General features: G+C 51.6%; 1 protein-coding gene across 1 annotated transcript; it reads right to left on the reverse strand.

Annotated features, from left to right (window-relative positions):
- Positions 1 to 11,170: 11,170 nt before the first annotated feature.
- On the reverse strand, positions 11,171 to 13,238 carry LOC119331421 (berberine bridge enzyme-like 27). Its single transcript, XM_037604571.1, has 2 exons — positions 11,594 to 13,238; positions 11,171 to 11,330 (listed from the first exon to the last, which is right to left on the reverse strand). The coding sequence occupies exon 1, from the start codon at positions 13,213 to 13,215 to the stop codon at positions 11,653 to 11,655; it is 1,563 nt and encodes a 520-aa protein (XP_037460468.1). The 5' UTR covers positions 13,216 to 13,238; the 3' UTR covers positions 11,171 to 11,330; positions 11,594 to 11,652.
- Between the last annotated feature and the right edge of the window lie 4,144 nt (positions 13,239 to 17,382).

Raw genomic sequence — 17,382 nt, forward strand, 5'->3', positions numbered from 1 at the left:
CGGCACCTTGGAGTCACGGGCCATGCGGAGGATTATGCTAGTGTTTGGCTTGATCGCAGTCGAGACTGCAGCCCCTGAGGCGGTGTCTAACCACCCGTCCTCGATTGGCGCAGTTGGCTCCGAGCTAAGGGTCAGAGTTGATGCGGGCGCGGCCTCTGGGGTACCGTCCGATGGCAGAGCTAGGTCATACCCATCATGACAGTGCGGCGCGCCCGGCTGTGGCTCGAATCCGTCGAAGATCAAGTCCCTACAGATGTTGGCCGTGTAATTCAAACTTCCAAACCTGACCTGATGGCCAGGGGTGTAGCTTTCAATCTGCTCCAGATGGCCAAGCGAATTAGCCCGCAGTGCAAAGCCGCCGAATACGAAGATCTATCCGGGGAGAAAAGTCTCACCCTGGACCGCATCGCTACCGATGATAGTGGGAGCCATCAAGCCTAACGGCGACGACATAGAGGAACTCTTAATGAAAGCACCAATGTCGGTGTCAAAATCGGCGGATCTCGGGTAGGGGGTCCCGAACTGTGCGTCTAGGCCGGATGGTAACAGGAGGCAAGGGACACGAAGTTTTACCCAGGTTCGGGCCCTCTTGATGGAGGTAAAACCCTACGTCCTGCTTGATTAATATTTAAGATATGGGTGTTACAAGAGTAGATCTACTACGAGATCAGAGAGGCTAAACCCTAGAAGCTAGCCTACGGTATGGTTGTATGTTGTGATTGTTGTCCTACGGAATAAAACCCTCCGGTTTATATAGACACCGGAGAGGGTTAGGGTTACACAAGGTCGGTTACAAAGGAGGAGATATCCATATACGTATTGCCTAGCTTGCCTTCCACGCCAAGTAGAGTCCCATCCGGACACGCGACGAAGTCTTCAATCTTGTATCTTCATAGTCTAACAGTCCGGCCAATGGAGATAGTCCGGCTGTCCGGAGACCCCCTAACCCAGGACTCCCTCACCGAGTAAGGGGGTTGTTGCATATGGGATAAAGAGGACTTGATGCTTTAATGATATGGTTGGGTTTTACCTTAATGATCTTTAGTAGTTGCGGATGCTTGCTAGAGTTCCAATCATAAGTGTATATGATCCAAGTAGAGAAAGTATGTTAGCTTATGCCTCTTCCTCATATAAAATTGCAATAATGATTACAGGTCTAGTTATCGATTGCCTAGGGAGAAATAACTTTCTCGTAACAAAAAGCTCTTTATTAAATCTAACTTAGTTGTGTCTTTAACTAAACAGCCCCTACTTTTTATTTACTTGCTCTTTATTATCTTGCAAACCTATCCAAAAACACCTACAAAATACTTCTAGTTTCATACTTGTTCTAGGTAAAGCGAACGTCAAGCGTGCGTAGAGTTGTATTGGTGGTCGATAGAACTTGAGAGAATATTTGTTCTACCTTTAGCTCCTCGTTGGGTTCGACACTCTTACTTATCGAAAACTATTGTGATCCCCTATACTTGTGGGTTATCATAATGTTGTTTGTATCCAGCCTATTTGTGATTTACGCCAAACTGGAGATCAATCAACTTAAGTATTGTGTATCAATGCTTATGTGAAAACTTGATCAAGATTGAATTAGAAAAATGTTAGTGTTATTATTTTTGCTTCCAAAATAACTCCTCCGCATGTAAAGCTTTTTTTCGTTCCTATATTTCTTATCAAACAGTTGCACATTTTGTTGGCGAGATTTTATTATTTATTTTTGTTTCCCCATTTTTAATTAAGGTTTCCCCTTGTAGTTTTATTCATCACCTTTTTCTTGTTTTCTTCCCTTACTCCTTTAACTCATTATTTCATGATCCTATTATGTATTCCATCATCATTACATAAAAGTATTTTATTTGCATTCTGTATGGGAATTCATTTTACTAGGTGTGAGTGCATCAAGTGCCACCCCTAGTTGGTTTTGGACTAATGTGTTTGTGAGATTCACAGGAGAACACAGGTAGAAGTCCCCTAAAAATGTATGAAGACATTGGTGGTTCGCAAAGACATTCGCATCGAAGATAATGACGTGTGAAAACATTCGCTTGAAGACAATGGAGTGCGAAGACATAGTTTCTTTTGTAGTTTCATTTTCTTCTTTCTTGAGTCATAGGAACCACCGGACTGTGAGCAGGGGTTCAAGTGAACAAAGTAAAAAAACTGACATGATGCTCAACCCAAATCCTATGTCTTCGAGTGAAGACAAATGAGAGAAAATCTTATCCTAAGTTGGATAAGTCAGCTTTGCTTGTAGCCCAAATCAAGCTGCTGCGTGTGTTTGAAATCCGACCGTTGGACACGTGTTGGTTCCCCAATGGCCAAGGGCCATTTCAGACAAATCATGTCGGGTTTCCCCCTCGCAATAAATAGTCACCCCTTCCACCATAAATTGGTGGTTGCTCAGAGTTAGTGCACGACTTTTATCGTTTGAGAGCAACCCACCTACGAAGCCTTCGAGAGAGAATCCTTGCAAGGACAAACCCAAAACACCCAGAGCTCAAAGAGTTTTTGGCATCACTAAAGTCTTTCTGTCCGCGTGATTTGAAGACTTATTACACTTGAAGATTGTGATCTTCCAGTCGGTTAGGCTCCTGTTCTGAGGATCCAAGAGTCATTGTGGATCGCCGGTGAACGAAGTCTGTGAAGGTTTGGAAGTCTACCTTGAAGACTTACCTGAGTGATTGGGCGAGGACTAAGTAACCTTAGCTAAAGGAGAATAAGGTGTAGACTTGGTCTTCTGAGTTCAGTCTCAGCCCCCGTAATACAGTTGTCACAGCAACTGAAACTGGTCTACCAAATTCTTGTCTTCGTCAAGCAACTGGTTCTATCACTTCACTCCTTACTTACTGTATAGCTTCGTGAAGTCATTGCTTGCCTACTCTGGTTGAATACTTTGCGTGAAGACATTCACCCTGACTGCATATTTGGCTTCATATTGTCTTCCAATTCTGATCTGTATACCTAGCTGCTACTTTTCTTCGTGCATTGCCTGTATTGTACTCTGACTCTATTGCATGTCTAGTGTAGTTTATCTTCCGATGCGTTCTATTTAGTTGTTGTTTTAACTGTCTGTCTTCGAAGACATTGCCTGTCTTGAAGACTTTCATAGAAATCGCCTATTCACCCCATCTAGTCGATAACTAGCACTTTCACTAGGGTTCACTCTGGATGGAACATGGTGGTTTAAAACTTTTATTGTAGCTGGAATGAACCGCAACCTCCTTTCTGCCTCAGTAAAAGAAGAGGAAATAGAAAAAAAACACTAGTAAAATAGGAAACGTGTCGTGTCAACCAAAAAATCCGCCTTTAAACAAAGGCATGATAGTTGGATAAGGGCCATGTTTTGGGCGCTTTAGGCGCCCGTTATAGGTCTTTTCTAAAGTTCATGTTATTTTTTCAAAATTGATGATTTTTTCTAAATAAACGCATTAAGAAAATGATGAACATTTTTGAAAATCGACAATTTTTTAAAAATTGATGAACTTTTTTCAAATGCGACGAACTTTTTTCAAATTTGATGAATTTGTTTTTAAAATTCGATGAATATTTTCTCAAATTCGATGAACTTTTCTTAAATTTGATGAACTTTTTTGCAAAATCGATGATTTTTTTTCAAATTCAATGAATTTTCTTTTCAAATCCAATGAACCTTTTTTCAAATTCCTGAATATTTTATGAAAATTTCATGCACGTTTTTTTACATATCACGATTTTTTTTATTTTTTTAAGGTAAATTTTCTTTTTTTGTTAGTTAATTGTTGACCGGTCAACCGTGACCAGTCAGCAACAGGCAAATGATTCCACACTGACCAGCCAGCAAACACACCACCGTTTTGGGTCGGGCCCAGGAGTGCGGCTGCGTGGGCACTGGATCCCCTAGTTGGCGCTAAAGGCGCTGATTTGGAGCTCCCCACGTGTCGCGCATGAGCGGAGCAATATGCCCAAATAGGTTATTTTGTCCAGCCCAGTTAGTAGTTTGGTTGCGCACGGTAATTAGTTCACACATACACCATACAAAGTTCTAAAAAGCATACACGATACAAAGTATACATGACACGAATGATAAGTAAAATCGTGGTTTCTTTCTACGAAATGGAACCGGGGGTGAGCCCCTTTCCATAAAAAAGAAATGATAAGTAAAAAAAAGATTGTACGCACATCTCAGGGGCACAATCTCGAACATAGTCGGTCCCCAGAAAGCAATCAGTGGAAATTTTACTGATCACCAGAATATACTCGAAGAGGGCAAAAGCTCAATCATTTATTCACTACGAAGAAAAAGTAGTGAGAAATTATATAGATAAGTAGCATAAGGAAGCGGGGAAAACAGCCTATGCGCGATCCTTATTTTCTACCAGTTGGGTGTGTGAAATGCCAACCACACACTAAATCTCCACAGCTAATTCAGATTATTTTGAGAGGCGGTCAATCCAAAGTACAAATGTCACATCCATAGATCCTCTAATGCAACTGCCTCATGAAAGATTGTTGGATCTTTGGAGTGCCCTTTGTACCCTGCAAGATAATTCTTCCATGCCGAGTGCATCCAATCAATTGATCCAAGCATTCCAGGTCATACTTATTTCACTCAAACCGAAAAGCCTCTATGTGTCTTCTTCATTGGGCGCCCTCAAGTACTGCACCCCATAGATCTCAATCATGGCTTATATGTATATTCGAACGGCCTTCAGGATTGAATCTCCCCCAATGCGAAAATAGTAATCAATGGCCGAACAACCATAGGCAAGCACTCGAACAACGGTGACACACTTGATCAATGGTCTCACACTTATCTGCCCCAATGCACTCATCCTTGGTGTAAACCATTCATCATGCTTCTCCCCAACTCTTGCTATGGCGGGGAAGAGACTTCATGCATCTGAAGCCTCCGAAGAAAATACTTCTCCAGATAGGTTGCATTGGGGTTGAAATAATCCTTCATAAGCTTCTCATGGCCCGCTGCTTTACCTCAATTGATGTACGTACAAGCAGTTGAATTGTGATCCAAGTCTCTGTCTCTGTAAGTCCCCGTTAATGATCACAACAATGGACATTTAAAAAATCTTCATCTCCATCTTCCTTCTCATCCGACGAAGAGTTGTCGAAGACCATCAGGCTCAACCTCTTCATCTATGCTATGCAATATTCTAGGTTGAATTTGATTGCAAAAGTAGCAAAAGATAATTGAAATAGTTAAAACATACCTAAAGAATTCGTTGAACCTTTTGCAGATGGAGGAGGTGAGATCCTCGACCAGCAGCGTTGAGCCAAAGACGAAGCTAGGGATGGACGGCGGGCGGGGTGGTAGACGGTGGGCCTCAAATCGAACTCCCCGGCCGACAAAAAATCTCGTCGGCTGCTAGGAAAGATCGTGTTCTTTCTACGATAACGACACGACCTAGCTCCTTGGCGGGCACTGTACATCATCTCCGTAGTCCAGTGGCTTCATTTTAGAAAAAAAAGCTTCTCCGGTGTTTTTCGGGCAACGGGATTGAGACATTGGCGGTGGAGATACAGGTTGAGTCCGGCGATGGTGGTGACCAACGGCGAATTGAAGTGGTTAGGAACGCGGTAGAGGCCGTGGAGTGTTGGCGGGCTGGCGGCGGAGGTTGTGGGTGGCCACCGAAGGTAACACCATGGTCAATGCTGCGTGGGCGGGGAAGAGGGTTGGCATGTGGGGAGGGGGACAAAATTTATCCTAAAAAGTGGCACAGGTCGAGTATATGTTCGGCCAAGCCGAGGCTTTAACTTTTGCCTTTAATGATTTTAGGAGTTAAGACAGATAAGGGTTTAGCTAGGTCCGGTTTTACTTTTCAAAATGAAAACTATAATGAAGTAATGCCCTTTGGGAATCTCTAGCACCGATCTACAAATTTGCCCCGACATCCGTGCAGGGACAGGGGGGACCAGTCCATAGACACTAATGCCGGAGTCGGCCCTCCAATGCCCCGCGCATAAATTTCAAGCCGGGTTTCAACTAACCGAACAAAATTCATGTCAACATAGAGGATTTTCATATAAACAAGGCGAAACTCATTACATTTCAAACACTTTCATTACATTTCGAACATTTCAAAAAAAAGAGGCGACCATAAACCTATCCTACGATGGCGACTGTCATCCACTTCCTTTGTATTCCGCATCACCGACCACATCCTCCATTTTTCATGTCCATAAACGGCGGCGGGGTTCAAGACCCTGAAGTGGAGGTGCAGATTCCGACAAAAAGAGTAGAACATGGGAGATGGATCGACCCACATGGGATACAATGCCATATCGCCTCCCATGCCCTACTCATCCTCGTATGAGTTCGCAGCCTGTCCGTCGCTGGTGCTGGTGAACGTGAGGTCGATGATGCACGTGGACGGTCCGCCACTGTTAACCTGCCATACACGCTCCCGAAAGTTGGACGATGATGGTAGTAGGCATAGCTAGAGGCATTCTCATCCTCAACCACCAGTGCTTGTGCGGTCGCGTTCGCTTCTGGCTATGTCGGCACTGCATTGAGAGCGACGTGCTAAGCACACGCATCCTTGTAGAGCGCCCGTTGCTCCGCAACGGAGTTTTGATTTGTTGCGGCCATGGGGTTCGAAGACTCCTCGCTTGCACGCTCGTCATAAATTGGGCCCTCCGCTAGCCGTTACTGCTTGAGGAGGAGCAAGCTGTACCTTTTCTCCTCCTGCGCCCGTCGGAACACCGACATAGGAGCCGGCGCAGGATGCTCCTCATCCGCCATGGCGACATCGTAGTGCGCCTGCGCGTACTCCATGGTAAAGCCCCCACGCACCAATGCGGGCTACGGCGCTATGTCATCGGACCCCGACTGCATTGTCAGGTCGACGTCGGACACCTCTGGGGAGCTAGCCGGCATGCCGGCTTCGATCTGCCTAGCACGACGGCTCTACCAGGTGGCCGCAAGGGCGGCCAGCTCGTGCTTCATCTCCGTTGATAGACTATCCCACTCGCAGTCATGGTATATGTGGTGCAAGGAAGAAGAATGGAGCGATGTGATGTGGTGTAGAGTTTAGCCGGATGTGGCTGCCTTTAAATAGTCGATTGTAGTGAGGCCAAGCGCCCGGGTGCATCAATGCACGGTGCCGGAGTTGGTTCCTTGACCGACGAGCCTGCTTAATGGCGGCATACGAACGGAGGGCATTGAACAGACGTGGTAGGTATCCGCCCCGTCTCTTACATCATACATCTCTCTGGCATTGAACGGACGTGGTAGGTATCCGCCCCGTCTCTTACATCATGCATCTCTCTGACATTGAACAAACGAGGACACCCGGAACGCAGCGTGTGCGGTGTTCTTGGCCACCATGTCGCTTCAATGCCGGCAAAGTGAGAGGTCGCGTCCGCTTTACGCCGGCATCAATGCAGAGCGGCAGCTCTACAGCGGCATGAATGCAAGCAGCTGACGCCGGGCGGGTAGTGCGCGGGTGCGAGGGAGGTTTTTTTTGGTTGGTCAGGTTAGTCCGACGCGGGCCTGGCTACCGTGTGAACACCCACAAAACCCCCTAATTTGTCTTTGGTTTGTGGGAAATATATGTTCGAACTGCCCAGGGAACCGATACAGAACCACGTTGAATGACACAACACGTTCAGATCGCGTAGTCTGGCCTTTATGCAGACAGTTTGAGGGTTAGCCCACCAAAACCTATAAAGTAACTAATTCACGTATAGATGACACGAAATGACAATGTACGCACATCTCACGCGTGCAGAGGTTGACTGTCTGTCCGACCGAGACTTGGCTTGTGTCGAGGTGATGGGAGTCACCGGCGTCGAGGTCGTAAATATACATTCCTGTACAAAGAACTACTTAAGATATCTAGTTGACATACCTTAGAGGTTCGCCCGTGTCGTCCTCCCCCTAGGGCGACTCGGGCGGCCAGAAACCTAGCCGCCGCCGCTGCAAACTCCCTCCTTCCCTCCCTCCGCCGCCGCCGGAAGACGCCGCCGGGCTAAGCCTGGCGGCCGACGGCGGTGGCGGGGGATCTCCTCTCTCGCTCGTCTCCGGGGTGGGGCGGACCCCAAGACATGTGGTGGCGCGACCGATCTAGGATCTGTGGCGCGGCGGATGGCGGCAAGCGGCGGGAGGCCGGCCCGTCCTCGGACGGTGACGGCTTGGCGCGGCGGAGGTCGGGGCTGTGGGCGCTGCGGATGGCCCTTCGGGCGGCGGCCGTTAACTGCGGTGACGTGCATGCTGCCTTCAGATCGGCGATGACTGCGTGGAGGGCCTGGTGGTCTCGTTGGTGGCACCTTCGATCAGATCTGTTCTGACCAGTGCAGCCGGCGGTGGTGGTCATCTCTTCCGTCAGAGGTGGTCGGCCTGAGGCTGGGTGCTCGGATCTCGGGATTCGTCATCTGGCACTAGCTGCGAGTCGGGGAGACATAGTCGCTGGTGAAAACCGAGCCGACAGCGGGCGATGGTGGCATTCCACATCGTTACCTTGATGAAGGCATCGTCATGTGACTACCGTCGACCCACTCGTATTGCTCCGGGGGAAACCCTAGGATCTGGTGTTCCAGGCCGGACGATGGCGGCACTGCGGTGTCGTTTCTCTCTTGGGAGCGTCGTTTTGTGGAGCAGCGCTGGAATCCAGAGGCAGGAGGTGGAGCGGCTTCGTCTTGCACGAAGCTTCGGTGGAGATGTCAAGTCATGCCTGACCGACAGGTGCTACGCTTGGTCATGCCTGGTCGGTAGGTGCTACGCATGAAAGATCCTCCAAAGGCTTCAAGCTGTGTCGGCTGGTGGTATGTGACATCATGGCGCTGAGGTGTATCAGTGGCGACCGCAACGTGTACAGCTGTTTGCGTGCAGGGAGGAGGTGTCGTTGGGCGCCGTGGTGGCGTCGACGATAGCTGGACCGAGCAAGGTTGATGCATCAGTACAGTTCCGAAGATGGAGCGGTGGCAGTTGGTGGCGGTGGCCTCTGAGAGCACGCCGGACCAGTGTGTGCCCCAGACCCGGCAAGTGGCTAGGTTGGGGTCTCAGGTCTTAGATGTTAGGCTTGGCTGCGATGTCTGTTTGGTATTAGGCCCAGGCTATCTGCGTCCCTTCATCAACTGGATAGGTGTAGCGACAGTTTGTTGCTTAGACGATGGCTTTAGTCTTACTGTTCTATGACTTTATAAAGTCTTGTGAGAATAATTAATAAAGTGACCGTATGCATCGCCCAGATGCAAAGGCCGAGGGTTATCCTTCTTTTCTAAAAAAGAATATCTGAGGCCGGGGGTTATCCTTCTTTTCTAAAAAAATATCTAGCTGAGGAATGGTTAGTAACTCAGTGGCAAGGACGCGGTGGAGTTATCTTGCATATTGGGTTCAACTTTTGTCGGAGTAAATTTTTGCGATCTCATCCGGATGAGATTATTCTATAAAAATATGTTCTGGGTACATGTATTTTATTTTTTATTAATACATCTAGATATCCAATTATCTTCATTAATTAGTTATATGTTGTAGTCATAAGCATTCCATATCGAATTCATCATCCATATCAATATGGGCAGCCCTCGGCCGAAACTTTCGGCCGGTCTGTTTCCCATCGTACGATTAAGACTAATGGAACGGTCTGATGGGAGTCGTCTTCCTCCTCCGTCCCTATCACGTAACAGAAAAAACAAATCTCGCATCTCATGCCATGCCGTCCACCCGTCCTCCCCTGGCCATCACTCTCGCCGCAGCTTAGTGCTCGCTGCCCCTCGCCCTCGCCCTTGAAGCTCGCCGCCCTCGCCCTCGCCATTTGTGGCCGTGGTCGTCGAGCTCCGACGAGGGTACATGATCATCACTGTGGTAGCATAAAAAAGAACCGGCTGCAGCAATCCTGGGCGCCATGGTCACCCCGTGGTCGCCCCCTCATCGCACCACCGCACGCTAGTGCAAAAATGATGGCCGATGGTAGCTTTCCCCACTGCCGGTTGCAACAAAAATTACAGCCCATTATGGCCGACCACACTTCATCATCTCCTGGGTTGTAGCAAAACTAGGTGTCGGTGCGAGCTTTCCCTATTGCCCATTGCAGCAAAAAAGGTGTGTCGTCGTCAGCAACGCTCGCCGTCGTCTGGTTGCAGCAAACCCGATCGCAGGTGGTAGCTTTCCTGGTGCCGGTTGAAGCAAATTGCAGAGCCGGTTGTAGCTTCAGCACCGGTGGCCATTACCTCTATTCCTCACCGGTTGCAGCTTCTCATTAGCCGGTTCCACCAAATTCCGCTGGTGGTCACAACTTTCTTGGCCGTCGGTTGCAGCACCATCGCGTCCATCACCGTGGACGACCGCATCGCTTGCATTCATCGGCCATGGCGTCGTTCGCGCTCACCATGCGTCGTCTTCCAATGCCTATGCAACACCACCACCGCCATCTGCTCACGCCATGCCCTGCCGTCGCCCTACAACATCACGACGTCCCCCCCGCCATGGATAAAAAATGCTCACCAGGAGCAGCGACAACGCGTGGTGATGGGGGATTATACAGAAAAAGGAGATCGGGAGGAAGGGAGAGAGGAGGAAGAGATAAGGTGGGGATAAATATTGTGTGGGTCCCGCGACGCATGTCCTCTTTCCTGTGTACTACGAGCTAGCGCGTGTGAGTTGCGAGCGAGGCGTGACCGGTCCAATTTTCAGCCGGCGTGCCGTCCGTAAACGTTTACCTATCAATATTTCTATAAACTCTCCCGCGGCACATCCATATCAAATTTAATCTATCTAGCTACACACGCGCGCGCGCACACACACGCACACGCGCGCACACACACACACAATTTTTTTATAAAGAAAACAATATAATAAAAATTATAAATTATACATTAACACAAACAAACACGCGCGCGCACACACACATACACACACACCCTCTCCATCGATCATCATTCCGATTGCATCGACAAGCATATATCCTATCAATATAAATAATTATCATAATTTATATATCAAATTTTGCATCCATGCATATATAAATTTTTTTATAACAATCTATATATTAGCATTGGTCCAAACCCTAATAATTATTGCTAACATATCTGATATATATAGATCCATGAATATCATCCACATATAATAACTTTAACATATATAGCTAGCTATTTGGATCCACATGAATTTTATTCATAAAAACATATAGAAAAAGAGAAAAAAACAGTGGAGCTTGCTCATTGGGACATGTGAGGTCGGCCACGGTCAGGGCGGGATCATGATCATGGATGGCGCTCTTGGCCGACGAACCGCTTCAATGCCGACGCAGTGAGAGGTCGCGTCTGTTCTGGGCCGGCGTCAATATTTGTGCCATGCTCTTTTAGGGTTTGGTGCTCGGCTGACACTTGTATGAACTGAATACCTGTGAAACATTTGTTCCGTGCTCTTTAGGGTTTGGTGCTCGGTTTACACTTGTATAAACCCCATACCCATGAAATATCCGGACACTAGGCAACTTTATGATTTTACTGTAGTGCGGTCCCAGAAAACATCCAATAGAAATTTTAATGATCACATGAATAAACTCGAAGAGGGCACAAGCTCCATCATTTATTCACTACGAAGCAAATGCAGTGAGCAGGGTACATAGAGAAGTAAAAAAAAATGCCTATGCGCGACCCTTACCTACTAGTTGGTCATGTGAAACGGCAACCACGCACTAATTCTCCGTGCAAGGTCCTCGATCAGTACTTCTCGACCAGCGGCGGGATGCTCTGCTCGTTCCTGAAGTAGTCCTGAGGATCCACCTTGCCCTTGGTAATGGCGAGCCTTTGGAAGTTGCCCTTGAAGTACTTCTCGCCCCAGACCTTGCCGCTGCTGTAGGTTGAGATGTCGTTCACCACCTCGTTCCTGCCGAGGTCGATGTCCCTGTAGTTGGCGTACGCCTGCCTGGGGTTTTTGCTCACATACGGCTCCATGAAATTGTACATGTCCTTGCTCCATTGCAGCGGCGGGCCGCCGGCTGCCTCGGCGAACCAGTAGTTGACGTACTGGATGTTGAAGAGAACGCCCTGGCGGTGAGGGAACGGCGTCGCCGCTTCGGGGGTGGCGCTGATGGTGGCGCCGTAGGGGTCCATGATCATGATCCCCGCGCCGGGCTTCGCGAGCCAGCCAAAGATCTGCTCCCACACGGGCTTGGGGAAGGGCTGTAACACGTAGTCCGACTTGTATTCCGCGAAGGGCTTGAAGGTGTTGTTCCGGTTGAGGAGGTCGTCCAGGCCTGCCTCTTTGCCGAGGTGGATGAAGGGGACGGACTTGATCCAGGGCATCTCGTTGCAGTGATAGGGGTTCATGCCAAGCTCGGGGAATTTGCTGCTCATCAGCGGCAACAGGGTTTTGCAGGTGCCCAGGTACAAGGCCTCGAACGTCGCGGTGTTCCCAGCAGCGATGACGCGGATCATGAGGTCGCCGGGAAGGGCCGGCCCGACCAGTTGCCATTTGTTGACGAGGTCTACGGCGCCTTGTTGCACTGTCTTGGGGATCTTGAACACGGTCACGGTGGGAGGCACCGGCAGGAGCTTCACCTGCCACGAGACGACGATGCCGAAGCTCTCTCCGCCGCCGCCCCTAACGGCCCAGAAGTGGTCCGCGCTCATGGAGCTCTTGTCGAGCAGCTTGCCTTCGGGGTCGACCACCTTGACGTCAATGACGTTCTCGGCGGCGATGCCGTACTTGCGCAGCAGCATGCCGAAGCCGCCGCCTGCGAAGTTGCCGCCAACGCCGATGGACGGGCAGACGCCGGCCGGGAACGCGAGCACGGGGCTGTTCTTCGCGATGGCGTAGTAGAGCTCGCCGAGCTGCGCGCCGGATTCGACCCACGCCGTGCGGGCGTAGCCGTCGACCACCACTGCCCGCATCTTGTTGAGGTCCACGACGGCGAACTTCTCGGGTTTCTCGGACCGGTACGACAGGCCCTCGTAGTCGTGGCCGCCGCTCCGCACGCGGAGGCGGACGCTGTGCCGGCGTCCGCACACCACCGCGGACTGGATGTGGGAGGCGTTGGTGGGGGTGATGATGTAGAGCGGCTGGACGTTCTGCGGCGTCGACCACCGCGAGTTCCTGATGGTCTGCGCCAGGACGGTGGGGTAGTCAGGCGAGCTCTTGGCATAGAGGAGGCGAGCCGGTATCTCCTTCATGAGGCATCCGAGGAAGTCCTCCTTGGCCGGCACCGGCGCGTAGGAGGCGGCGGCCTGGCAGGACAAGGCGCAGAAGAGGAGCACCTGCACGAAGGCCCTACAGTTCGCCATTGTAGGCGGTAGAGCTTGGAATGTCTGTGGTGTGTTGTGTGACTGTGTGAACATCATCGCAAGGACAAGGCGGTGAACTTATATAGGAGGCCTCGGACGCGCACCTCTCGTCCCCCCTGATCCTACAAGCGCGCGCGGATCCATGGGTGAGCTATAACCAAGCTCACCTAAATGTGGAAGGTTTAGCTGAGTCAAGGTCTCCGTTTCTACAGGCCAGTGCGCGATGCGGTGATCGCGCGTCGCAAATTGGAGGGAGCACAGAATCAAAATACTGATGGCTCCTCCTTCCTTTCTCCCTCCCCTCCCTTCCCCTCCTTCTCCTCCTCGCCTCGGCAGATCTGCTCCTCGCCCTTCCCCGGTGGCCGGCGTCCGGTCGCCCTCACCTTCATGCGTAGCTCCCCTCCCCCTATCCTCTCCTGTTTCCCCGCAGGTGGATCTCTCCCCTTCTCTCTCTTCGCTGCCGGTTCTTGAATCTCGTTTTTGGGCGCTGCTGTTGGATGAGGAGGATTCGCGGTCTCTACCTTCCTCCCCCGGTGGTGCGGTGACCTGCTCTGGGGAGGTGGGGGTCACCTGCGCCGCCCCTCGCCCTCGTAAGTTTGCCCCCGGGGGTCGGGGCCGGCAGTTGGGGGTGCCTCCGTCGGCCGACGGCTGGCTCCGGGTCTCGCGACGTCGGCGTAGATCTGGTAAGCTTGCGTTCGCGTCCCCTGCGCCTGGTGTCTTGGGTCGTGCTCCTGATGGGGAGCTTGGAGGCTCTCCATCTCCCTTTCCGTCTCCGGCGGCGGGGGCTCCGTCGCCGGCGGCGGCGGCGGTGGGGCCGCTGGTCGCTACGTGTACCCTAGATCCAGATCCCTGTGTAGTGGCCGCCGGTTCGCGGGCCTTCTCCCCGTGTGGGCCTCCTGGGCCTGTTGGGGCGGTGCTGGCTAGTGGGCCTCCCCCTCCCCCCTCCCTCTCTTCGGTTATCGATTCCCCCCGCTTGTTTCTCTTGGCCCAGTTGGGTCCCCCGCCCGGTTACCGGCTCCCCGTCCCTCTCCGGCCCATTTGGCTAGTCGGGCCCAGGGGGCACGGCTCGCTTGGGCTATATGTGGATCCCTCACGGCTCGGTATCCCTCCTGCTAGGGTTTCCTGCTTCTGCCGCCGACTTGCTCCGCTATCGTCCTCCCATCCGTCGCATCATCAGATCCCCCCCACCTACACCCCTCCTTCTTCCTTTTGCTGCGGTGATCTCCATGGACAAGTCTAGGGGTTCCTCTTGCGAGGCGCTTTCTGGTAGCAAGCGGCGCCGCGAGGACTCCCCCGCCTCCGCGTTGGATTTGGAGCTTGAGGCCTCGCTACGCTCCAGGCTGGAGTCGGAGCATGCGGCACGCGAGCAGGCGGCTCGTGCCCGCGAGGCCTGGGCTTCGGGTCCGGAGCGGGAGCAGCACCCGGTGAAGGAGGGGGTGACTGGATCTGGCCTGCATGGCTCTGGGTCTGGTCCCTCTCCTTCCCCGGTGTTGGATCCGTGGGAGGCGGCGGTGGCTTCTGGCGGTGGGGTGTCTTCGTCCTCGGCTTCCCTCCCGGCTCCGGGTGTTGGGCGTGGCCCGTCGGCCCCGTCCCGGCCCCTACCCCCCCTCCTCCTCGCTCTTTTGGGGCCGGACCTGGCTTTCGTCCGCCGCCAGATCCTTCGCGGGGCCGGTGCGTCGGCCGCCTGGTCCGGCTCCTGGGGATGGGATCCTTCCTCCTCCCCCGTCACAGCAACAATCCCGCCCCTCCTCCTCCTCCCACAGCAACCCCTCAGCGCTTACTTGCTTCGCTTGCCACAGACCGGGCCACTTTCAGTCTCGATGCACCAATCCACCATTCTGCTTGATTTATCGCTCTGATGGTCACCTCACGGTTAACTGCATGGATAGGCAGAAACCTCCCGCGGTCATCTAGTTTGGTCTGGGTCTTTCTGGCTGCTCCTTCTTCGCCTTCGATGGTGACCTGCCTGTTCGGGAGGTGGCTCCTACGCTGTCCAACGCGGCTATTGTCTCTGTCAAAGACCAAAAGATCTCCCCCCAAACTCTGCTGGAAGGGCTTCGCATCTGGGATGTGGCTGGTTGGGACTGGCAAGTTGTGCAGCTGTCAGATTTTGACTTCTCTGTGGTGTTCCCCTCCAAAGATTGCCTGCGAATGATCGCTTCCTGCACCAGCTTCACCTTACCTCTTAATCAACTGGTGGTTTCTGTCAAAGCGGCTGCATCCAACGGCACTGCAGTTGGTCCTCTGTCTCAAGTGTGGGTGTTGATTGATGATTTACCTGCTAGTCTGCGCTCGTCTGCTTTCCTCATGTCCTTTGGGGTTTTGATTGGGAAACCCATTGAGGTGGATGAGGAGTCTTTGAACAAGGTTGGTCCTGCTCGGATGAAGGTCTGGTGTGTTGTTCCTGATCGGGTGCATGGCTTCATTGATGTCTATCCCTCTCCCAATGGCATCAGGGTGCGGGTGCGGGTGGAGGGGGCGGCGGCGGCTTTCCATGCTCCACCTCCCCCCTACTCCTGCTAATCCTTCGGATAAACATGACAAGGATGGGGATGGTTCTTTTGGTGGCCCCAATCAAAGTTTTGGGTCTAATCTCCGCTTCACTCAATCTGAATGGGACGGCTTGGCAGACTCAGAACGTGAGCTATTTCACTCTCAAGCGCCTGTTGGTGATGCTCCTCGTGAAGATGTAGTGATTCCCCCTTCTGCCCAGATGGCCCCCTCTGCTGCTGCTGATCTGCCTAAGGCTCCGCCCTGCTCGGCTACTCCTGTGTCTGCTGCATGCTCCAACCTTCCGGCCCGCCCTATCTCCCCCACTCGTTCGGGTATTGAAGATCTCCCTGGCTCTCCTGCTCGAGACATGGTGGAATCCCAACACCCCTCGAAGAAGAAATCCCCAGTTCGCAAGTACTCGGCTAAGAGCCGGACCTCTTCGGGCTCGAAGCAATCCATGACGGGGATCTGCCGGCGTCTTGATCATGATCTGGGCTCCATGTCCCGCTCGGGCCCCCACGCTGGCTCTCCTGCTGCGCGGTCGCCTGCTATCCGCTCCCCGGTGTCCACGGCCCGCAAAGGTAGGCGGGTGTCCCATTCTGGTGGCTCTATTCTGGAAAGGGCGGAGAAGCGGGTAGCGGCGAAGGACCTCCCTCCCCCAGGTACCTCCCCATCCACATCTGTCCCTGTTTCTCTGATGATCATCTTTTAAATATTATGTCGGACGTGGGTTTGGTGGTTGACACTTCTGTTGGCTCTCCCAGTTCACTTCTTGCTATTATTCGGGCTAATGAATTGGCCCAAGCGGCCATTGCGAAAGCCAAAGAGGCCATTGCCTCGCGGGTTGCAGATGTTGGTTGTGGTGTGGGGGAGGCTTCGGGTGCTGGTAGTGGCCAGCCCTCATCCTGCCTTGCTAAGAGGGGCACTAATAAACGATCTAAACCCTGTGTGGCCCCCAGCAGGTCGAGCCTCCGTATCAAGAACCTTTCGTATAAATGAGGGCCTTATTCTGGAATATTAGAGGGTTCGGTGCTAGGGGGCGCCGTGACCAACTGAAAGATTTGGTCCGTTCTAATTCTATTGACTTTGTGGGGCTGGTTGAAACATTTAAGGATTCCTTTTCCCCCAGTGAGCTTTCTGCTATCGTGGGTATGGATAGATTTCATTGGCAATCTGTACCGGCTTAGGGCCACTCTGGAGGGATTCTGATCGGTTCTAATAAGGACATTTTTGACTTTGTTGCTTTTGATCATGGGTTTTATTGGGCTAGTGTGGTTCTCTCGCACAGATCTATGAATACCCTCTATGAATTTATAGTTGTTTATGGGCCCGCGGATCACTCCTTTTCGCATCTTTTCCTTGATGAACTTTCGATCAAGATTGAGTCCTGTACTCTTCCGATGGTTATTGGGGGAGACTTTAATCTTCTGCGATGCCCTCTTGACAAGAATAATGATAATTTTTCCTGGTCTTTAGCCAATGCTTTTAACGACTTTATTAGTGCCAACGCTATTCGGGAGCTTCCTCGGGGGGGGAGCCCGCTTTACTTGGTCTAATCATCAGGTGAACCCTATCAGATCCGTGCTTGATCGTGTCTTCCTGTGTCCCAGTTGGGATGCCTTGTTTCCTAGGTCCTCTCTTTTCGCTAAGTGCATCGTAGGGTCAGACCACACC

The sequence above is a fragment of the Triticum dicoccoides genome, chromosome 7A (genome assembly GCF_002162155.2).
Source record: "Triticum dicoccoides isolate Atlit2015 ecotype Zavitan chromosome 7A, WEW_v2.0, whole genome shotgun sequence".
In the NCBI taxonomy this organism is placed as follows: Eukaryota; Viridiplantae; Streptophyta; class Magnoliopsida; order Poales; family Poaceae; genus Triticum; species Triticum dicoccoides.